General features: G+C 36.5%; 2 protein-coding genes across 6 annotated transcripts in view; one reads left to right on the top strand and one right to left on the bottom strand.

Annotated features, from left to right (window-relative positions):
* LOC121730202 lies at nt 1-16,115 on the top strand. Of its 2 annotated transcripts, XM_042119149.1 has the most exons (5): nt 1-252; nt 947-1,037; nt 1,589-1,828; nt 2,498-2,567; nt 16,103-16,115. In XM_042119149.1, exons 1-4 carry the CDS (start codon nt 178-180, stop codon nt 2,539-2,541), a joined length of 450 nt encoding a protein of 149 aa, XP_041975083.1. In that variant the 5' UTR covers nt 1-177; the 3' UTR covers nt 2,542-2,567; nt 16,103-16,115. The 2 variants fall into 2 exon arrangements, with proteins under 2 accessions (XP_041975083.1, XP_041975082.1); XM_042119148.1 differs by lacking the exon at nt 16,103-16,115 and having other exon boundaries at nt 2,498-3,087.
* Nucleotides 9,073-24,723, bottom strand: part of LOC121730200 (serine/threonine-protein kinase 3) — a 26,115-nt gene continuing 10,464 nt past the window's right edge. For 2 of the 4 annotated variants that reach the window (XM_042119142.1, XM_042119141.1), the window contains exons 2-11: nt 20,389-20,491; nt 19,218-19,376; nt 17,419-17,646; nt 13,648-13,856; nt 13,117-13,226; nt 12,471-12,580; nt 11,916-12,081; nt 11,422-11,516; nt 11,048-11,151; nt 9,073-10,279 (exon numbers count right to left, since the gene is read on the bottom strand). In XM_042119142.1, the coding sequence (XP_041975076.1) occupies nt 10,036-10,279; nt 11,048-11,151; nt 11,422-11,516; nt 11,916-12,081; nt 12,471-12,580; nt 13,117-13,226; nt 13,648-13,856; nt 17,419-17,646; nt 19,218-19,376; nt 20,389-20,491 (1,528 nt within the window). In that variant the 3' untranslated portion in view covers nt 9,073-10,035. Of the gene's footprint in view, nt 10,280-11,047; nt 11,152-11,401; nt 11,517-11,915; nt 12,082-12,470; nt 12,581-13,116; nt 13,227-13,647; nt 13,857-17,418; nt 17,647-19,217; nt 19,377-20,388; nt 20,492-24,723 lie in introns of all 4 variants that reach the window. The other 2 variants (XM_042119144.1, XM_042119143.1) reach the window with 2 other exon arrangements.

Here is a 24,723-nt window from a genome sequence, read left to right as displayed (position 1 = left end):
ATGACCGTCTGTCAGATTTATTTACTCTGCATTTTTATGTTTACAGCGCGTAAATAAATACAAGCGAACGATTTACTAATATTGATTTTAGTGCCTTCAACAAATCGCCGAATTACTGAGGCTCTCCGTGAAGTATTTGATGGGTAGAGTGTTTGTGTGATATTTTTAACGCAATCCATGTCAATTCAATCCAAAACCATGCCAGTATTAGATTTGAAGATGTATGTACGGGTGGTGGCCGCTGTTTTCTCCGTAAGTGTTTTATTTGCTCATTATTCAATAGAAAACACGCTAGGAGAAACTATCAGTGTAACAGCTAGGTTTAGTCAAGGTTTAGTGTGTACTTCAATAGTTGTGTCAATTAATTAATTATCAAAATAATATGTTAGAGATCACATTATTTTTAGCTTCACATTATAGTCGTTAATTTATACTTAGTTTAGGAATAAACAAATAATAAACAAATTTCATAGAATAATAGAAGATTTTGGTCACAACTTAATATCACATTATGACAAGAATAAACAGACTTATCATGTAATGTTTGTTTTACATATTATCAGCTGTGTGTTTGCTATTAATATATTATTACTTATAATGCTAATAAAACACTAAATTATCATCACTAATAATTCAAAATAAAGTTATTAATTCAAAGCTCTACAAAAGCCAGACTCCTCTTAATTTTGGCCGGACAAGCAATCAAAAAGCCTGTCTGTGTCCGGCTTTATCCGGACGCCTAGCAACCCTATTTGGTGCCTAGGCTATGCTGTAGCTGCAGCTGTATGAATATTATGACTTCCAAGTCCCAGGCTGCAGAGGCCTCAAAGAGAGAATACAGTTTTGGCCCCCCAATTGATAACATTGACAATGATGTTGATGATATGGTTCTGGCTTATACTTGTTGTGGTCTAAATTGTATGTAACATATATATAACGGTTGCAGGTCTCCTCTCTCACAGCCCTAGTGATGGCTGTGTTGCGTCTCGTGAACCCGGACTTGTATTACACAGAAGCTTTGGATAATGATCAAAATTGTAGGTATCCACCGGATATTATTATTAAATTACATTTAGTTTTTGAAATAACTATTATTGTGATTTTCTAACAGGAAGTTTATGTATGTAGGACATACCAGCATTAATTCTTAGGGTCTTTTTTAATATTATTATGTTTGTGCAATTTTACCATAAACTATACGACCTCTGATTTTTTTAAAACTTTTTCAGCCCATGAGAAAAGCAGATCTTGTATACATTAATATTATAACTGCAAAAGTGTGTCTGTTAGTTACTTCTCCACACTTAAACTGCTGAACCGATATTGATTAAATTTCATATGCAAATAGTTAAAATCCCAGGAAAGGACATAGGGTATTTTTATCCCAAAAATGAAGGGTTTCCGCGCGACAACAGAATTTCGGCGCAACAGACTTACGATCGTCATTTGTTCAGTTTATATATAGGCTCTCTCAACCTTATTCACAGAACTTGTTTGAAGTTGGACATGATTGAGAGTTTACCTATTGATCATCAGCTAACTCACCGTTTGACAATTCGAGGGCTAATTTTTTTTTTCTCAATTTCAGTGATACACTACTTCGTGACGGTAGTGATGATAGGCGCCAGCTTGATAGGTCTGCTGAACAGTTGCATAGTGCTGAGCCGGCGGGGCGCGCTCAACGAGGGCCGCAACATCACCACGTGGCTGCTGCTGCAGTCGCTGTTCGAGACCTCGCGCGTCGTCTACGTATTCGTCAGCGAGGTGATGCTGAAGGGCCGGGGTCAGCTGCAGATGCTCGACCTGGCCATCAGCGTCACACAGTATTGTGAGTATACATTTATTATAACTTGACCAAAATATATTACTTAACAATAAACCATGATTTTCCAGCAATGAGCAGGCTGATGATATGATGAACTATACCTAAGCACTCTCGATCATGTCAGCTTTCAAACAAAAAAACTAGATCAAAATTGGTCCACCCGTTTGGATGCTGCGATGCCACAGACAGACACGTCAAACTTAAAACACCCCTTTTTTTGGTTGGTTTCGTTTGACAACTTGAGATTGTTGCTCTATTCCGCTAGGTTTATTAACTTTATGGTTCTCCTTTACCAGCAGCGCCCCTGTCACGTTCATTTAAAGCCTTGTCGGACCAGCAACAGACATCTGTCAAATTCTGTAGTCAAAGTTAAGGTTAAGCCCGGCCGCACATTATCCGCAATTTCTGATCAGAAAAATTCTGACGCCCGCCGGAACGCACTCTGTTCATACATTTTGTTGTAGACCCCGCACACTATCAGAATTTCTTACGTGTCAAAATGTATGAGCGGGGCCAGGCGTCCGAATTTTTCTGATCAGAAATTCAAATAATGTGCGGCCGGGCTTAAGTTAAGTTAGCCTTAACTATAACCATATCTTTGATCATAACTGTAACTATAACCACGCCTCTTGTGCCACCCTGTATGTAATAGTTGATATTTTTATATTTCAGTGGTGGACAGTTTTCTCTACTGCCAGATGATACTGCGACACTGATAGACGCTGCACATTTTATTTAAATTGTTGATCTGTATATTTATAGAACCGAAATAGTAGGTAGAAATAAGTGTAGACTAAACAGAAGAATACTCCTTTTAAGAAGTTCCGCCAAATACGTAGAATCTGAATAGTTAGAACTTAGAATCATGGTATAATTTGAGATGTTGATGGTACATTTTTTATACCACCAACCACAACATTAAAGATGCGTATATTATATACAATTAGCCTCACCAAAGTATCAAGTTACATGCTGATAGAATAATATTGGCAAAGATAATTTGCAAATAACTTGTGAACAATCTTCAGTTAGTTTGAGAGTTACAGTTAGGTTCTCTAGATATTTAGTTTACATTAGTTTTACTTTCTTTTCATATTTTAGTGTTCCCTTGGCTGTGTATGGTTGGCTATTAGGCTAAATTTGACATTCCGAAATTGTGATTGGCTACGATAAGTTAAGATCTGTGTGCTGAGTGTGCGAGCTGTAAAGAAGTTGAGTTCTACATTTCGTAAAGGATCTAATCTATATATATAAAAATGGATTTTCAAATGTGTTAGTCGCGCTAAAACTCGAAAACGGCTGGACGGATTGGACTGATTTTAGTCTTAAAATATTCGTAGAAGTCCAGGGAAGGTTTTAAAGTGACACGAAGTTCACCGGGACAGCTAGTTAGTTATAAAAGATGCCACTAGAGACGTCGCTTTGGTGCCACGGGCCACTGCCATACAAATTGTAGTGAACTTTGCCACTCAGCACTCTATTGTTAAAGTATTATTTTTTTATTGAGTAAAACTCCTTGCGTAGTATTTAATAAGTGTTTTCATCTCAAAGAGTTAAAATTTTATTGTCGTGTAATGTTTTTAATTTGCAATAGCCAGAATTATGCTTTTATTACAAACGTATTTTTATTTTCTTATACTAAAGGCGCTTTTAAGTTAAACATTTGTAGCAAGCACAGTCATAATATTTTTAAATGTTGGTATATTTATCACTTATTATACTAACTATCTATTATGCAGTATTTAAAAATATAATTTTACTAAATCTCAAAACTAAATTATTATGCTAATATTATGCTTGTCCTACTGCATTGGGCTCAAAGGGGTACGAACCTTTGAGCCCAATGCCTGCCCTATGCCCGATTGGCATATGCTATCTTGATTATTTTTTTTCAAAATTTCCGAGCACGATAAAAGTGGTATATTTAGAGTATACACTTATACAATCAAAAAATGTTATACTTATATCATGGTACCTATCCTAAAGTGTCACGTTTCCAAAATATTTGAAAGTAAAGATCGCCATTTGTGTCCTTTGGACTCAAATTAAGGCGATCTTTACATTCTTTAAGTGTACTCTATCCAATTATACCACTTTTATCGTACTCGGAAATTAAAAAAAAAATCGAATTGGCCGGCGGCTAGATATGCCAGGCTCCATACAAAAATGTTCGAACCCCTTACACGATTTTGTATTTTCACTACACGGCGCATAGTGTAAAATTTGTTACAATACGATATTATACAGGGTGTAACAAAAACAAGTGATAATACTTTAGGGTGTGTACGTGTTCCCTGTATAGAGTTCACTGTGAAAGTAGCAGCGCTGAAAGACCTAAAATTTTTTTCACTTTTGTATGGGGAAACTCGTGACACTCGGGCCCTTGCCCATACAAAAGTGAAAAAAAAATTTGGTCTTTCAGCGCTGCTACTTTCACAGTGAAATCTCTACAGGGAACACGTACACACCCTAAAGTATTATCACTTGTTTTTGTTACACCCTGTATATTCTTATTTCGAGTACATTTAATATAACTCGAAATACTTATGAGATTATTTATTGCTTATTAGATTATAATATATTAAAGTAGTCGTAACCACCTCATGAATATATTATACTTACTTACTTTATATCTTTGACATTATCCTAGGTTGTACTTGCTTTTATTTTGCTACAAAAGATACGCTTTTTACTATATATTTATTTTATTAGTGTAGATAAAATATTGAGGGTATTCTATTGAGATTCCATTGTTGTTTAGAGAAGTGTTTACTTGTTATGATGTTACGAACATTACGAAATACTTTAAGTTTTATGTGCAGCTGAACTAGGTTACTTTATAAGGGGAATATTAGATTATCATAATATATATTGGATCCGAGATCATTGAGTCAATTATATTGGTTAATGTAATATAGACATATGATTCATTTCTTCCTTGATCATATATTTTTGGCATTTGCTGAGAGATTGGATCCAATACGGTCATAGAAATAGGTGTTGCCAGTTATTTAATATAAAAAAGAGTTTTTAATTTATTGTTCATTAATATGTTTTAAATAATGTAATGTAATTATTTTTCTAATTAAATACTTGGATAATCTTGCTGAAATAACAAAAAACAAGCCATATTAAAAATGACGATGTCTTTTGACAAATCGAATTCTCTGAGATCTAGTAACCCTGACGTCAATACCTGTCAGCGTTAGCGCTCTCCATTGGCTATTGAAACCACATGAAATATGATAATGTAATATGTAGATATGATCAAATGATCATATATATTGGATCCTAGCAAAGTCTACCCAAAATCACTCTGACATTGGCAACTCACTGAGGCCGCCATAAAAAAAGAAGAAGAAGATTGGATCCTATATATGATCATAAAAATGATCCAATATAAATGATAATGTAATACCCCCCTAAAACTAAAAATTTTAGGCCCTGTCCACAATGCGAATTTTAACTGCGCGGACTTTTTCTCGCAATAATTCTGTACCAGATTGAATCTTTTAGGAGTATCCGCTCCGCGGATAAAAAAAATATTATGAATAAATTAGCGAGAATAAATATGGCGCGGTAAAAATTTGCAGTGCGGACAGGCCCTTATTTTCCTATTGAGAAATTTGTCAACATCTACGAATCATACGCTATTCGGTCGGATTATGGCAAGTCGTGAATCGTGATTAGGATAAATTAATATAACCCGATCAAATTACGTCGCTCCGCCTTTTGAAAGAATCAATTTCTTTCTCGATTATAAATCATCGAGTAAGTACCTATATATAGAAAAAATGGTGTTTGTGAAGCCCTGCCGTAAAACCACGTCTCCACTGACTTGTTAGTTTTAGCAGAGAATATGAAAGAACCTATTTTTGTCCCCTGTGTATGATCTGAAGAAGTTATAGTTTTAAGTTGTAAGGTTGTGTCAAAGCAATAAGTGTGTGAAACTTCCATATGACTTATTAATTATTATACTCAAAACACTAGTCGATATTGGGTTGTTCCTTGACATGTACTCTTGGTGATTATGATTAAAATATTTTAAATTATTATCTTGCCTTTTGACTCCAACCATTTACCAACTCCTAACGCCATCTATGGAGCGAAAGACGAAACGCCTGCATTTTAAAAGTTTGGCGCTATAGGTCAGTTGATTAAAGCTGGCACGTTCACATTACTCACACTTATGCAATTTCACTATAAGTACATGTTTAAAAGTAAATGATTTTGTAGGTAGACTACAAAATCATCCCCGAACGCTGGCTGTGCGCCGATCACACGTGACTGACTTGTAACATCACGCTGTATTTATGAACAGCAGCAAAAGAAAAACAATAACTTTACTGTCCCCTTCACCCTCATGAGAGAGACCGCGCGCGAGAGAGACGGGCAGACTTTTCATGATGTGTATGGTACGACGTCACGCCGCGCGCTTATTCACAGACACTATACAAGCGCAATGTGTAAATGTGTTAATCGTGCCAACTTTAGTTAACCGACCTGTACGAACATGAGCGTATAAAAAAAGGGCTACGAATAATAAATAGTTTTTATTATTCGTAGGTTAGGCCATTTGTATTGTTTATGATAAAATGTAAATTTATTTTGAATAAAAGAAAAAAAATGCCTTCACAGCGGGTTCAATTAAAAACTATATTGTATAATTGATTCTCTTTATTCTGTGTGTTATTTGTGAAAATATATTACATACAGCTATCAACACGCCGACCGGCTACAGACTGTGCACTCTCTCTACAAAAAGGCGCTCACCCTTGGCAACATTGTACACTCCTAAAAAATATACTCTATAATTTAGACCCGATCCGTGTAAAAATTAATTCGACTGTATCAAAGTACGAATATACAAAATATTGAGGTTACCAAGAGTTGTCTATGTGGGAAATGGCTGCGGGATTTGGCTATTTTTATCACTGCAACTGCTAGAAAGCGCGCATTTTGCTGGAAAACGAAATTTCAAATAAGTTTGTACGCGATTGACATTTCGTTTTTTAAATAATAAGAAAATTAGCTCGTGAAAAATAACTTAAAGATGTTGAAAATTCTCTGAAAATATTGCACTAACATTATTGCAATATTTGATTATAATTACAGTATAATGTGGCCCTAAGAAGAACATAATATTGCAATTATTACCAACTCCCGCGACCAAAAATGAGCTTTGCAACAATATTACGAAGCTTCAACAACAGTTCAGTTCACACTCGCCAAAGATAGTTTACAGGGCGCGACTATATTTTATAGCACTAAGTAAATGTCAATTATTGTAACTGTTTGTGATATTATATTTTTTTTTTAGTTCGCGCTGGCCGATTCCCACGCGCATATCTTGCGTCAGCGATGGAAATAGAGCGTTAAGAACAACATTAAATCACAAACACTTACGAGAATTGGTTTCAGTACTCGATCATGTTAGTTTAAAAATAAAATGAAAATTCTACTTTCGGCAACGTATCAGGTACTCTAACAAACGTGACATGACGTTGTTAGAGCAGGACGCAGCATTCTCGTCCGATTGTTTGAGTCTCAAAACGGTTTCATAGTAGGCCTACAGTTGTCACGCAGTATTCACAGAGTATTTGACTTTAATTATTAATCGTGCCTTCACACATCAGACTTATTGCAAACTAAATGCAACGAAATGAGATTAATCACGACATGAAAATTAAGCTCATTATTTATCTAAATACATACTCGTTAATATTATCATCATAGTAAAAAATAAAGTTTATACAACGTAACCATTTCAGTTTTAGTAACATTACCAATTATAAAGAAACATTGTGATAACACAAAGATATAATAAAAAAGAAAATATTTGATCATTAATAAATGCAAAAAATAATACCTAATAAATATTCGATTAGTAGAGCACCAAGAAATTCTGATTGCTCCATATCTGATTCTAAATAAGTAAATACTTTATACAATGAATACCACAAAATAATAAAACAATATAAACATTTTAAATTCATTCTAAAATACAATATTATGACGTGTCGTTTTGATTAACGGTTCTATAAAAAAAGAGTATTACGTCAAAGCAAATGCACACCTGATGGCACAAACTACTCGCATTTAAATATCTAAATTGTATATCTATTGTAACATATGAAAATACTATGAATATTTTATACTTAATGGCACTTCTAAACTTTTGTGTTTGTTAAGCACAGAGGTACCGATTGCATCGGGAAACTTTTGACACAAAGAGCGGCCTACAAAAAGTGGAGTATTTTTACTTGTCTGTGATGACCGCAGCTATAGTTTCTGCACGTTTTTGCGTGTGCATTTTGCGACAAAAGCGAACATCGTGCGATGCAACCGTTACCTTTGCACACTTATTACATTAATACTCTGATCAGATAAATACAAAACTCTGTACAACACGAATTGCTAAGTCGCTCGGTTTGGTCATTCTTTAGATTAACAATTGACATGTCCAAAGAGTGTACAGCGAGAGAAAATGTTTAGTATTTTGCCCGGCTCCGCTGAATTTGAACCCGCTATAAATTTTATATCTCTAGCTGTACATTTTATAGGCATTTAATCGTTAAACTTCAAACAACGTTTCATAGACGAGTTTAAGAGCTTAGAAACACAGTCTATGAAACCTCTTCCGTTACAGTCCAAAACCAAAAGTTGATTATAGAAGCGAAACCAAAGTATTAACATTACTAATTACATAATAAATTCAATCTCACAACCCTCTACAGTACTATGATGTACTATATTTTAGTTTATCTTAACGAGCTAGTACTATATTTTAAGTGTTTTATGATAAGAGTTTATATTATGGCAAAGTACTAGCTCGCTAAAATAGACAAGCTTTTCCCGTCACATCACGTAATATGTGTTAAAGTAACATACATCCATACAAAGTTTACAATAAATATTAGACAGTACATCAGCGAGACGACACATCTGAGATCGAGAACAGAGGAACTACACGCACAAACCTAACACTCAACTAAATACAAATTAACTATCGTATCTACAAACATATTGTCATGTATACACTTGCCACTTGCGCCAGACTCGGCGTTTGCCTATCGTTTGTCATTTATATTATCATAGTTTTGTCTAGAGTCAAATATTACAAAAATCCACATTACGATTAGCAATAACCTTGACTAGCGATAGTAGGTTTTATACGTCGCTCTCAAATCAAACGCAATATAACTCCGCTAGGTGGCACTGTTAAAACATCGTTTGCTTTTGTATTAATTCACATGTTGGTCTTACAACGGTAGTATTTCAATAATACTTACATTATAATTGTTCAATGCCTTATTATTTTAAGATAAAAAAGTAATTATCAAAATGTCAATGTCAATGGTCGGGGTTCGCGCCATTGCATTGTCTGAGTTTCTGCATTTAGCAAATTAAACTTTTAGTTAGACCTACTAATGTATGTGATTAAACAATTATACTTTTAAACAACAAGCAAATAAAACAAGTTCAGTGTAATAAAGCGACAAGTTTTTAAATTCAAACTCTAAGCTACAATAATAATTAATATTATGCGCGGTTTTCACATGAGACAGAACTGAATTGTCTCACACGGAAACCCTTGATAAAGCGCCACCTGGCGAAGCGAGTCGTCCCTAAATAGATATGTTCGAGTTGCCACTTACGTACAAATCAATGTCTACACTAAGTCAACAAGTTACTACACCTACGAATTACAAAATTATCGCCGATTGTAAAAGATTTGGAAAAATTTGGCCAATCACAATACATGTTGGATTTTAGGAACGTCCTTATATTTGGCATCCCCCGTAAGCACCGACTAAATTATTCGTATACGCATATACGACGCAAATAAACGTGACCACGACTCAAATAGGCCTTTTCAAAGCATATATAAATTTGTTGCAAATAGTACAATCTTCTCGGGGCCAGTAAAATATTAGAAAGCCCTATTAGACCCACTTCAAACTTTAGGCGCACTTTAGCTACGTCACACAAACGGCATAATATGGCTGTGAGCAACAAAATAATGAAATGCTTTCCATCCAAACGCAGCGAATGCTACAAATAGTAGCATTTTTACAGCAATCCCTGCTCAATTCAACGATGCTACTGTTACACCTTAGCAATTTTGCTACGGCTTCTACACATTTTTACAACATTTCTGCGGTTGCTGCTCGAAGCAATATTGTTGATGCACATGCTTCCGCTGCACTTTAACAACACTTCTGCGCTGTAGCAACATTGCTGCTGCGGCTGCTACACACTATCGACTGCTGGCTAGGCCCTAGCGGCGCGGCGCTAGAAGTTCTGCTGACGCTGGCGTTTGAGCGTGATGGCGTCGAGTATGGGGCGGCGCTTGCGCTCGTACCGCGCGTGCAGGCGCTCGATCTCCGCCTCCATCTCGGCGTCCAGCCGCGCCATGCACGCCTCCAGCTCGCCCTCCGACAGCATCGACAGCTGCACACACATACACATTACATACACAAACATATTTCATACACTTCATACATTTTATTAAAATTTACCTACAATAATAAAAACTAAGAAAATGCAACTCCCATACTTCAACCGTTTTGAATTTGGTTCCTTTTCGGACACTAAAATATGGCAATAGCAACGAAACACTACACTCGCGAAAAAAGCCGTTGACTTAATCGTCACTTCTATATATTTTACACAAAATTGTGTACCGAATAATAAAGGCGCGATTCCACCCTGCGGTGCACAGCGTGCGCCGCGGTGGAATCGCGCCTTTAAGTATGCATGTATTGGTCACATTTTGTAGACTGTTTCGTGGACAAATTTTTTGAAAAAGTTACTCTTTCTTAGTTTTTATTATTCGTAGAAGTTTACAAATAAAAATGGCTCGACACTAGCGCCGCGAAGGTTCAAAAAAAAGTTTTGAGGATCGAAGTTACAATAGAAAATCTACAGAAAATTTATTACACCAATATAGGTTAAAAGTTACGCTACTTTTATGAAATTGCAACATAGCATTTACAAAAAAGCAACCAATCGAAAAAAATCTAAAAAAATTATATACAACAGGTTACACCTATCTGCACATGCATCTGGCAAACATCGAGACATTATTTTTTAGTTTCCCTCGCATCGTGTGGTCTGCACATTTGTCAGTATATCACACGTCTGAAACACACACAGTTAGTCAACACCTATTAGTGAGCGGGGGTGTGTTGGGGGCGGGGCGAGGGGGGCGTGACTTACGCGGCGCGAGCGCGAGCAGGGTGACGACGTGCAGTTGACTTACGAATTCGAAGTTCCCCTCGTCCAACAACGCGCGCGGCAGCTCCGTGCCGACCGTCGCGGGACTGAAACACAATGGTTTATGTGAGATATGAAATATGTTTGCGAGATGAGACAGGGAGTACAAGTAGCAAGTAATAAAAACGAATTTAATTTGTAAATTGGTGTTTTGCAGAAGTGGTGACAGAAAAAGAAAACTCATTTTTCTTTTTTTCTCAGTTTTCAAAAGTAAGCGTGCGTCTGCCACTTTGACCTTAACAACTTAACGTTTTCTACTACTTCACCTTAACACTGAATGAGGCAACAAGGTGTTACCTGTCCGCCGGCGGCGCGACGTGTCCGTTGGCGGCGAGCTCCTTGCGGTCGAAATGGTCGAGGAACAGCGGCCGGTACCGCGGCCGCGTCCCGTCCATAGGGTCCGTGTCGTGCCCTGGAATATTTTAAAATAGATAATATAAATGAGCAGTCACATTATAGCTCGCACATACACAAGATGTTAGTGTAAACACCGATAACCTTGTTCATTTTGACGGGCTCATATTTTGATGGTTTCAAGGATAACGTTGTCTACACTAACACACTGTAGTTGACCACATTTTCCGTACATTCTTATGATATTTCGCGCACTAAGATCCAAAAATTAACAATGCAAACTGCGCTGCTACCATCTGACATGATGTACGCATACCGTATCCAAGCAATTAGTAGTAGTATCATGTTGTCGCGCATTTTACCGCTGCAGCCAAAGTTAAAACCGTATTGAAGGAACCCAATCACAAAATTCACCGCGAGTATTTCGGTAAACAACTAACACAAGCTACAAACTCACTCTTCATGGTGGCGAGGTCTCTGTCGTGGTCGTGATCGTCGTGGTCGTCGTGATCGTTGATGACCATGGTGCCGAGGTCCTGCGCCAGGTCGTCGCGCGTCGGCACGAGCGTGCCGTCCCGCCGCATCGTCGCCATGCCCTCGTCTGCCGCCTCCGATATACCACCCTGAGGGACATATTAAAATTCTATAGTTAAGTAGGACGGCAGATTTCATGTAAACATGAACTTTTGTGTTTTAGAACTACACTATGTAAAGATGCAAAAGTTGAACAATGTTAGCACGCTTAACCCCTAGATAACAGGACATTAGAATATTTTTCTCATAGGTTGAGCTTCACACGTTAATATGAAGTATAGATGCATATTCTGACATGTAAATACATAATATAAATAGCACACGTCGGGTTTAAGCGCTCACTATCACGCGCTAAATATATAGCTATATAGCTCTCCATCTCAACTCCACAGTCACACAATAGAAGCGTGTTAGCTATATTTTGTATACAATTGAAAGAAGGAGCGAATAAAGACTAGAATTTGGAAGGTATACAGACCTGCGCTGCGCGTGCGGCGGCGGCGTGCGCGCTCCGGTAGGGCTGGCTCTCGCGGATCTCGCGCGCCTCCGCGATCATCGTGCTCAGTATACTCGGCTGCTTCGCGTTACCTGGATTAATTATATCGTAACTTATATAGCAACAAGACAATTATTGATTATTGATAGCTAGTAGGAAACATAAATAAGTTATAATAATTATAGTAAGTTAAATTGGCTAATGTATTGCTCGACATTTTTAAGGCATTAGAGCGTTCGGAGATTAATAACAATAGTGTCGTCAAAACGATTGTTAATAATTATTGAGGTGCATAGGGCTATAGTATTTCAGCTGTTGAATTTAGACTGCCTTAGACGACATAATCTATATATATAAAACTCAAAGGTGACTGACTGATTGACAGTGATCTATCAACGCACAGCCCAAACCACTGGACGGATCGGGCTGAAATTTGGCATGCAGTTAGATGTTATAACATAGGCATCCGCTAAGAAAGGATTTTGATAAATTCCAACCCCAAGGGGCTCAAATAGGGGATGAAAGTTTGTATATAATAATACTTCTTAACGCGAGCGAAACCGCGGGCAAAAGCTCGTATCTTTATAATATATAATAACATTTCATAATAAGATAACAAAAAATTTACCTATAAACTCATGTGTGAGTAAATACTCCGCCGTCGCTCGCTCCTCCGGATTCTTGACGAGACACTGACTAACGAAATCAATAAACTCTGGCGACCATTGATCTGGCTCTCTGAAATTCAATGAGAATTAAATTAGAATTTTTGTCATTTTTAATACGTTAGGGTTCCTTCGGTCTAAAGTTAGTAGGATAGTTATATAGGAATCGTACAGGAACAGGCAACACTCGTCTAGAAAATAATCAATTTTATGTTTTGGATTTGTGACGCCGGTAGGCGTCTTTCTTTGTTCAAAGGAACGTAAATGAACGATTAGTGGTAGGACATGTCAAGTACATAAACAATTTTGAGCTCGGATGGGCGACATCATTTCGCAGCACCTTTGGTTGTATCCCTATATACGTGATTCTGTCTGTCTCTTCGCATCTTTGCTTATAGCGTTTACCAAACGTAATACTACAAATATCTACTTACTAATTACTATATTCACTTTTATTATTATAGTAAAATAAATATCATACACCAGACATTTACCGGAAACTAGGCGGGGGTTTGGTGGGTATCATGAATATAGCTCGCATGGGATGTATGTCGCCGTAGGGAGGTTTCCCCTCCGCCATCTCGAGCGCGGTGATGCCGAGCGACCACACGTCCGCGACGCAATCGTAGCCGATCTCTTGTATCACCTCCGGCGCCATCCAAAATGGCGTCCCTATTACTGTGTTGCGTTTCGCCATTGTGTCCTGAAACATGTAGGCGGGCATTTTCAAAAAAACGTGTACCCTTGCAAAAATATGTCTATATTTTTAAGGTCATTTATTTACCTTTATTTGAATGTCATATACAAGGAAAAATATTGAACTAATGGAATAAGGTAAAAAGAACGCCGAAAACGTTATATTATTCTGATATTATTGAAACAAAATCAAATTTTCGACGAAACAAATTCCGTTGTGCGACTAAATGTAAAATATAATTTAATACAAAAAAATACAGCAATAAATGGATTTCTTCGTTTATTTAATCTAGTGAAATGCATATTTAATTGTTTATTAAAAAAATATAGATAATTTCAAGGATCAACAAGAGTAGCAATTATTTTTAATCCATAGTGTGACTACGAGTATGTGACCTACCCACTAGGTTATTTTTCATTTTTTTACATGAGTAAGTAATATTTAACATATTTAAAGAAGTTTTTATAACACAAAAACCTTTTATTTAAACATTTTTATTGTTGCACTACTTATAAAAGTAAAAAATTCTTTGATTTCATAGATTTAACTTCATTAATTAGAGGGACGAACATCTCATAATCATAAAGATGTGTTCACATGTCTACGAATTCCTAAGTTATTATTAGACATCGGATTATAAACACAAACAAAGTTCCGAAATATACATGCAAATATGCACTAGAAGTGGTCGAAATATGCACAAAATATGCACAATCAAAAGTCACTTAATATTGAAATTTATTATTTTTTTAAGACTTTTCCGGTAGTTACATTAATAAAAGCGCCAATTTTTATAATTTCATAAAATCCAGGATTTTTAATTTCTTGAAATAAAGACTTTTTAGTTTTTATTTATTTATTATACGCCAATAATAATTGTCTACCAACATTTTCCGATTGCCATCTGCCCATGGAATACCGAAATATGCACTATCAACGAAAAATTGCCAAAAATGCACTATCGCCTAAAAAGTGACATTATTGAGTGACAGCGACAGCGACAGACAGTGATATGCATTTGCATATGCAAGTATGCAAATGCATATAATCCGATGTCTAGTTATTATAAATCTAAAAATATCAATGACACAAGATGATTTTCAACTTTACTGATAGAAAAGTAGTGGAAATAAAATCAAAATTATTTAAAAAATAAAACTTTTAGGTACTTAAATTTTAAATAGTATATTTGTTATTGTTAAGTAAAGGCGACGCCTTGATAATTTGGCTGTAGCGATATCGATTTTTCAATGACTAAAGCTAAGAAATTAAAGTTCATTGTCAGTATTTATCATGTCTTTGTCTTTGATTTACCCATAGCATAACACGATTGGTCAACTTTTATAACACAGAATAATCAATCAAATAGACCCGTGTAAAAAAAGGGATTCCTATTTTTCCAACAGGGGAGAGTGATTTAAGCTTCCAAAAATGTACATGGATCGGTTCAAGCATACACTTTAATTTGCCAATAGCTTATATGAAATGTATTTATGGTTTTTAAATTACGCGACAAAACTATTTTGTCGCTTACGCCCTTTCCATTTTTTGCTGTTCCATTGCTTGTTTTCTGTGAGAGGCCGGGCCGGCCTTTCACAGAAAACTAGCAATCTAAAACATATCCAAAACGGTTTTTTACTTTAACGCGGCGTCACCTTAACACATAAGTAATAAAAAATATATTTGTACGTTAATCGTACCAGTTCAAAAATCTCCAATTTTCTTAATAAAATCTGTAAATAAAAAAATAATTTATTTAAAATGTGAACTAAGCCTTATGCTTTCCGCCTGTTGTGACTTGTCCGTTCCATTATATGTCGAAAAGTCACAAATCGGAAGTCACGTAATATTACTTTCTTTTACTTTTAAAGTGTTTGTAAATAACCGATAATAGTTATCACAATTTCATTTTTTATACTAAATACTCAGCTAATTTTGCAACTTGTCAACAGTAAAAACAGTTGGAGAAAGTATAATAATGCTTACAAAATATGGTCACTTAACTGAACAAATAAACCGTTCCTAAAGAACCGTCCAACCTGCGTCCGCGTCTTGTAGCAGATTTTTAACTACTAAATTCAAATTGAAGTTTCTCGATGTACAATGAAATATAGTGCTTTTTTTTTTACGGCCCCTCATTTGGGTATGTTTATAAAACTAAAGTATGTTTATAAAACTAAAAAAAACGGTCACTAAACAGAACATTCCGGTCGGGTTGTTTTTTCATGATTATAATTTTAATTAATTTGTAGTTAAATTATGTTAGATTTTTCAATAACAAGACATTCAATTGATACATTAAATATTTAGGAATCTAAAATATGTTTTTTAAGCAACTTACTATAAGAAAAAAAAAAGTTATTAAAGATTTTGTTACAACTTCTGGGAAGGAGACAGGTGAATTTAATAGTTTTCGGTACTTATAAATCTCATACTAAATAAAATTTTATACAAACGTGAATGTATTTTAATAAAAGAAAACTTGTTTTTGCTCCTACATTAAAATTACAAAATGTTAGTATTTTTTACAAATAATCTGTAGCGAAGTCAAGGGACAAGGTAAAAACCAGGGTACACATTTTTTTGAAAATGCCGAGGCACACAAATAAATAAAATTGCGGATAGATGGCGTTAAACGCTAGTAACGTCGCGCTAGGTTAAATCGCGACTTTTTTGCGACCGCTACTTCGGCTCAATATCTTAAACGCTTCCTATAAATGTTGTAATATCGGGATTGAGTTATAATAACAACTAGCTGTTGCCCGCGACTTCGTCAGCGTAAGTATAGTAGATCACGTCCCAAGTATTATTTATTGTACAAAAATATTCAATGTACAGCATTGACTTTCCTACGATTTTATTATATATAGATGTTCCGCGCGGCTTCACTTGCGTAATTTAGGAATTTCATACAACCGTACATTTATCCGCAAAAAAATAGCCTATGTCCCTTAACGTGGTCTATTCTTCATGTTTGCCAAATAACATATAAAATTGCTCCAGTAGTTCTTGCGAATCTTAATTTCCCCCGTTTTTTCCACATTTTCCTCTATTTCTTCGCTCCTTTTAGTCGTAGAATAATAAAATATAGCCTATGGCCTTCCTCGATAAATGGGCTATCTAACACTGAAAGAATTTTTCAAATCGGACCAGTACTTCTTGAGATTAGCGCGTTCAAATAAGCCCTTTCAAATAATTTCTCCCCGTTTTTTCCACACTTTCCTCTATTTCTTCGCTTTTATTAGTCTTAGCGTGATAAAATATAGCCTATAGCCTTCCTCGATAAATGGGCTATCTAACACTGAAAGAATTTTTCAAATCGGACCAGTAGTTCCTGAGATTAGCGCGTTCAAACAAACAAACAAACAAACTAACTAACAAACTCTGCAGAATTATAATATTAGTATAGATGATTCGGGATAATAGACTAATTCACTCCATATAAAGCAAGTATAAAGTCATGCTTTTAAGGATACATATTATACAGTGCCACCTACACAACATTGACTATGTCCAATTTATAACATCCACTGTGCAAATATAAAATTAGAATGCAGTTCCAACTCACAGTCAACTGTCCAGCCACTCCAAAGTCAGCCAACTTCGCGTGGCCCTCGGTGTTCAACAGTATATTCCCCGCCTTGATGTCCCTGTGTATCTTGCGTCGTCGGTGCAGGTACTCCAGCCCCTTGAGCGTGTCGCACAGGATGGTGGCGATCTCGTCCTCCGAGAGCGTCTTCTTGCGGAGCCGCATGATGTCCGACACGGAACCCGCGCCGCAGTACTCCATCACTATCTATGGATAGAGTTACAGTTATAGTTTGGTTATGTTATTGTGTGTTAAATGTAGGATAATTTGGGGACTAGAAGGTTAAACTTAATACTAACTTTGACAAGCTTACTCATATTGAATTTGTTATTGTTTTTTAATTTTGTAGTATTTTCAGAAAATCTAATCATCAAACGTTACGAAAATCTGATATCGTTTGTATTGCCTAGTGTAGATGGCGTACTCAATATCAACGACATTTTTTTTTTTTTTTTTTTTTATTAAAAAATTGTGGCCGTCTATGGACTGTTCGTCCATATCCTTTTTTTGTTATTTTATTATTTAGATTTTTCGCACCAAGGATAATTGATTTTTTTTTTTTAACATAAGTAATATATATTTATATATATACTTAGTAGAATAGACTATAATATATTATACATATAATAAATAAATATATTTATTTATTGTTTTATAAATTACATAATAATAATATGTTTTGAACGGTGAGGTCCCAGTCGGTGTGGCGGCCAGTAGGTCCGACATTTTCCGATTTCCTTAGATTTTATGCTGCTCCACCCTTTGCCTTTAGATGTTGTGACATTGGCTTGGTGGAGAGGGGTCACTCAAGCTGGGTGGAGTTTCTAGGGTGTTAAAGAGATATCGTTCTGTGTCGAATCTACCCGCCATGTGGCTTAGGACTTTATCGTTCCTGTCTTTTATAGCCATTTTTATGTTATAATCTCTTATGTGTTCGGTTGACACCTAAGACGATCATATCTATCAACGACATTTGGATGAAATTCAGATACTTAAGTTTAAAGTTATAGTTCTATGATATAAAATCTAGTGCACAAGATGAGAAACTTACCATGAGATGACCCTTTTGCTCGTTAGCTCGCTTTGGTTAGAAATGACATAATGGTTAGTACTAGGTGATAGCGTTACATAGTCTAGCTGATAAGGATATTAAAACAATCTACATCGGGATAAAATATGATACAAAAATACACAGAAAAAAAAATGTTATGCAGAGAAAGTAAAAATGTTAAAGTTACTTTTTGTTGAATCACGTTCCGAGAAAAACCGATGAAACTATGTTACGAGTTTCAGGAACTTGTTAAGATAATAAAATGTGTGTACTTGAAATGTACTAATTGTTAGCGTACGAAAATTTGGCGGATTCGGGTGTGTGTTACGTGTGTATATTACGCACGTTGGCTTCGAGGAATTGGTGGAAAAATAACCATTCGAGAGGAAAACGATTCCTATCGCGGCTCGTGTATATTATGCGTATAACTGTGTGATGAATATACGCACACGATGAGTGATGACTGTAGTACAATTCAGTCATATGCTACGAATAATAACAACTAATGTCACGATATAGCTGTCAATTGTCATATACACATTATGTCTGTCTGGCCTTACCGTCCCTCTGGTGGCAAATGATATATCGAAAACCCTTAATGTAGGCTCAACATATAGAAAACCCTAGTTCGTTAGTAACAATAAATGAGCAAACCATAACCTAGCAGAATATTCTAGCCACACACTGTTCCTACTTCTAAGTTCTAGCAACGCTCGTACTGTCTCACCCATAGGTCCGTGTTCTTGAAGTAGCTGCCGTAGTACTTCACGACGTACGGCGAGTCGCACTGCTGCATGATGCTGATCTCCTTGATGATCTCTTGCAGGTCCGTGTCCACCGGCACCTGCTTGATCGCCAGCACCTGCCCGCTCTCCTTGTGCAGCGCCTGGTGATTGAGAGCATTTATCATTCAAGTTCAGTCTTAGACCACGTCATATAGAAATTATTCGTCACTATGTACTATCAGAGAAGTTGATTCCTAGTCAGATGGGGGACCTACGTAGTTTGGTCGCGTTACGTCAAACCCAGCCGACAGATCACAGTTGACATTGAATTGACGTGATCCGACTTAATGACGTTGGTCTGTCATCTGCCTAGGAATCAATTTCCTCGATGGTACTTGTATTTTTTCACTCGCAAATAAAATATCACGTTTAAATTGCGATATAGGAGTTATAGGACCTAGGGGCGCCATTGCAATAAATAAAATTAAAATAAATTGGTTTGGGTATTGTGACGTGGGAGAGCCAGACCGGAGAAATAAGTACCACGGGCTCATGACAGAAAACCGGCGTGAAACAGCGTTTGCGCTGTGTTTTGCCGAGTGAGTGTGTTTACCGGTGGCCCAATTCCCCACCCTTTTCCTTTCCCTACCCTCCCCTATTCCCTTCCCTACCCTCCCCTATTACCCTTTTCCCTTTTAAAAGGCCGGCAACGCACCTGCAGCTCTTCTGATGCTGCTAGTGTCCATGGGCGACGAAAGTTGCTTTCCATAAGGTGACCCGTTTGCTCGTTTGCCCCCTTATTTCATAAAAAAAAAAAGTGTGAAAGAGAGATTAATGTTGCGATAGGTAATCTACCGCAACTTGCCATCAATCACTATCGGTCTGTTGAACTTTTCTAGATGTAATTCGATGAAAAATATATTCTTCACTTGTAATATTGTGTGTAATTCTAAACTAAATCTTTCTTTCGTCGACGGTGATCACGTAACTTGACAGCAAAGAGCGCAAGCCTTTGGACTAGTTCCTACGCTTTGAGCTGCTGCTTAGGAATAAAGAACGTGACAGATTGACAGAGGAGACCAGTCATTTTGTTCTTGAACCTGTCAGTTTCTATCCCTTCGCATTTCTACTGTAACCATACTAAGGCTGCTGTGTCAAAGGGGATGGTGGTACCTTGTAGACGCTGCCATATGAGCCCTCGCCGAGTTTGCAGATGATGTCGAACACCTCCTCCGGCTGCCGCGTCAGGCTCTCCTCCGACAGCTTCTTCAGCTCGCTGAAACAATACAAGCTAGCATTAGAGAATCGCTATACTAAGTTACCCGATCTATAAGATCTAGGGCCTAGGCGTTAATATAATATGGGTGTTGTAAGTCCGCAGCCTGAGTACACTATCCTTTTTTTGGGATAAAAAGAAGCCTAACACTCTGGACTCTGGTCTAGAGCCTAAGTTAATACCAAATTATAATAATATAATAATATCTATGGACGCTTCACACCACGTCAGTCTAGCCCCGTGCTAAGTACCTGAAGGACTTGTGTTACGGGTACCAGACAACGGATATATATATTTAATACTTTTTATACTATACATATATTTAAGATTTTTATTATATGATACACATATTTAATACACATCCGTGACCCAGGAACTTTGAAAAACTTTTAGTTCCATCGGCGGGATTCGAACCCGCGACCTCCGGCTTGAGCTACCAACAGCCCACCAACTGCGCCTCAGAGGTTGTCAAATTCCCCCTAAATTACGTTTATTGGAGTTTTCGTAAAAAAGTAACAGCAACAGATTTGTCTTCAAAGAGTATAGACTATTATTGTCCATGTATTCATTGATTATTCCACTCTTACAAACTACATTTACAATTATAGTAGGTTGATAAGGTATTAAGTAATATCGGCTCAGCGCATGCAACCCTCGCAGCAAGTACGGGGGTTATCAGCTAAGATTATTTTCGGTTCGTAGTGAATCGATAGTTAGGGTTCGTCGACCGAGTACCGTAAACAATGCGTTCCAGTAATTACTGTCCAAATTAACCGATAGCTTAGTAATAGGTAACGAGGGGACTGTTCGTCAAACAGGGTTTTGTTTTTTCTTAAACTCGGCAGTCGGCTGTCAGTTAAAAAAAAAAAATAGTGCGATGCGTACTGAATACCAAAATTCGTGAACTTTGGTCTTGGAAGACTATACATAATAATATTATAATGATATCGAATGTAGACTAAAAAGGACTATAATATTATACTGAATATAAGTATGGAACTAACGTTATGCTAATATGGTCTATGGCTAACTAACCACAATTTCTGCGAGAGAGCTTTCGTATTATTAGCAAATATCATATCGTATGGGCTAAATAACTGATCTTACTGGATGTAGTCGCTATTCGTTATTGGTTGAAATTGACATTTATCATATTACACTGTAATAATTTACTAAGTCAATGATTACATTATTTACACTACACTGCACACAGTTGAAATATTTTATACTCTAGTTTTTGACTTTAGTATCCACTTCAAATAAATGAAGAAACAATGATATCTACATACTTTATTCACAAGGTGAACATCCTTCACCTTGTGACCTTGCACAAACTCAACCAGGATGTCTGAAGACGAGGCAGGTAATACAGGTACCTGGTACCCAGACCAATGAATCAGCGAAGCAACAGACCAAAACGGCAGCTTAGTTAACCAAAAATAACACGAGCATTTTAAATTGACCAATAGTGGTGAAAATTTGAAAAATCATAATTGCTAAAGTATGTCTGACTGCTTTTTATTTTCGCGACGAGGGGAGCATTAGGTTTACTAGAGCTAAACCTGGAAATATAGGGCTACCACGAAAAAAGGGCTATCAAGACATCCACACAACACACTAATTGTATAAATATTTAGGGTGTAACAAAAATAAGTGATAATACTTTAGGGTGTGTACGTGTTCCTTGTAGAGAGTTCACTGTGAAAGTAGCAGCGCTGAAAGACCAATTTCTTTTTCACTTTTATATGGGGAAACTCGTGACGCTCGGATCCTTGCCTATACAAAAGTGAAAAATTTTTTCGTCTTTCAGAGCTGCTACTTTCACAGTGAACTCTCTACAAGGAACACGTACACACACTAAAGTAGGTAATATTATCACTTATTTTTGTTACACAATGTACGAAAGTGTGACAGAAGACTGTCTGTTTCTGACTCTGTCACCACTTCAAGCATAAACCTATTTTGCTATTGATATACATTAAGTCCCTGGAAAGGACATAAAGTTAGGATAACCTTTTAACCACTAAAAATGTATGGTTCCCGTGTGATATACAATTTTTGGCGGAACTCCGTTGCGGGTGTCATCTAGTAACATGTAATTAAACAGAGCAATCATTTCAAGTATTTGTGTACCTATTAATTGATCTGCGCCCGCGATGATACACTGACCTACTTCACTAAGAATAAGTACGCGGAATTGAGTCTAGTCTAAATACTAGAACACTATACTTTAAGACCTACCTAGTGCGAACTGCTTGCTGATATAATAATATATTAGGGCTCTCACACAAAACTGAAAAATTCGCATCGCATCGCAATGTCATTTTTATTAGTATGAGTTTTGTCGCAGATTTTTGCGATGCGATGCAGTTTTGTGTTGGAACCCTTAATGTAAGTAGTGAGAAACGTCTTCGAAATATTTGTATTCGTGGAAAAGTTCTAAGGGTTGAGAAGAAACATAAAATATATGACAGCATAACGTAATCAAATGTTAGATAAATATATGGGCGCTAATAATGGTTATTTTCATAACAATTCTCTTTTGATATTCCTTTTATTAACCCCCGACAAAAAAGAGGGGTGTTATAAGTTTGACGTGTCTGTCTGTCTGTCTGTTTGTCTGTGTGTGTATCTGTCCGTGGCATCGTAGCATCCAAACGGGTGGACCGATTTTGATCTAGTTTTTTTTTGTTTAAAAGCTGACATGATCGAGAGTGTTCTTAGCTATAATTCATCATCATCAGCCTGCTCAGTCCTGGACAATCAGGTTTTATCTGGTTCATGAAAGGCCGTTAGCAACTTGTAGTCGTTTGATGGGTTTTATATTTCATTCTAGTTCGTGATATTTGTGAATATACAATATACGTATACACATAATAATGGAAAGTTGACCTGGTGCTGCAGCATCACCTGGTAATCAATAGGATATCCAACTCCTCGCCAACAAGAGCAGAGGTTTCGTGTTTGGGCTCATTTTAATTGTGACAACCAGTAAGAAGTAGATAAAGTATAAACAGTAAATATTTACATGCTGCTGCTGCAGCATCACCTGGATTCTATAGGAACCGAGCTTCGTATGAACCCAAAGTGGAGGTTTCATGTTTGGGCTCATTTTAAACCAACCAACACAAGTTTAAAAAGTATGAAATAAAATTAAATTAGGAAATTTAAAAAAACCCCCGCCAAAACAACTTTAAAAAGTAATGAAATAATATTTACTGCCTTTAGGTTCAAATGATTCCTAACTTGTGTAAAGTAATAATTATTTTAGTCCATAATTGTTGTCAAGGTGTGTCGGGGGACCGCTAATGTAGATGTTTAATTTCACTTAACAAGTTTAAGGATCAATTCACAGCGATCTGAATCGAGATAGGTAATCAGCGACTTGGCGGTTGTTGGTTGTAGTTTACTTGGCGGTCCCCCGACACACCGTGACAACAATTATGGACTAAAATAATTATTACTTTACACAAGTTAGGAATCATTTGAACTTAAAGGCAGTAAATATTATTTCATTACTTTTTAAAGTTGTTTTGGCGGGGTTTTTTTTAAATTTCTTAATTGAATTGTTCCTGCTAAGCTCTCTGCAGTTACATAACAATGTGATTGATATATTGTGCAGAGTCCACTATTTCGTTTCTTTGAGTTTTGTTTCTTTAGCTTTATCCATTTCGAAGTTAATTTAATAAACTTTTCAAGCTTTATCACAAAATAAACAAATCCCTGACAAACGTGCAACAAAAGGCAAACTGTATTTGTTTTTGTTTTGTAGCGATTTGGCATACAATGGCATACATCGCATTCCCAACAACCGGAATTCCGAACAAAACGGGACGAAAGCCCGCCGATAACAGATATAGCCACCAAATAAAGGATGGAGGAGAAAGTAGATTTCGATGGATTTTATTATAAATCGCCAAAGATATATAAGGTAATATTGGAACCTGTTTCTTTTAAAAGCTTTTTTAAATAAACTTTCATTACTCATTAAGCTTAATATTATATTTCAGCGACAAAAGTATGAATTAATAGGTAAGTAATAAGAAGTCTCAAAATATTTAAGAGCCAAAACTGAACCTAGATCCCCAAAATCTCTCATGCTATAACATTTCTATAAGGCTCTAGTAATTATTTATTTACCTAATATCCAGCTAACATAATATACATTTATCTTATTTTCTACTACGACCTAAGCTTGCCTCCAAATGCCTCCAATCATGTGTGAGGGTTAT

Source organism: Aricia agestis, chromosome 9 (genome assembly GCF_905147365.1).
Source record: "Aricia agestis chromosome 9, ilAriAges1.1, whole genome shotgun sequence".
Classification (NCBI taxonomy): Eukaryota; Metazoa; Arthropoda; class Insecta; order Lepidoptera; family Lycaenidae; genus Aricia; species Aricia agestis.
Note: the sequence above shows the minus strand (reverse complement) of the source record. Positions and strands in the feature narration are given on the sequence as shown.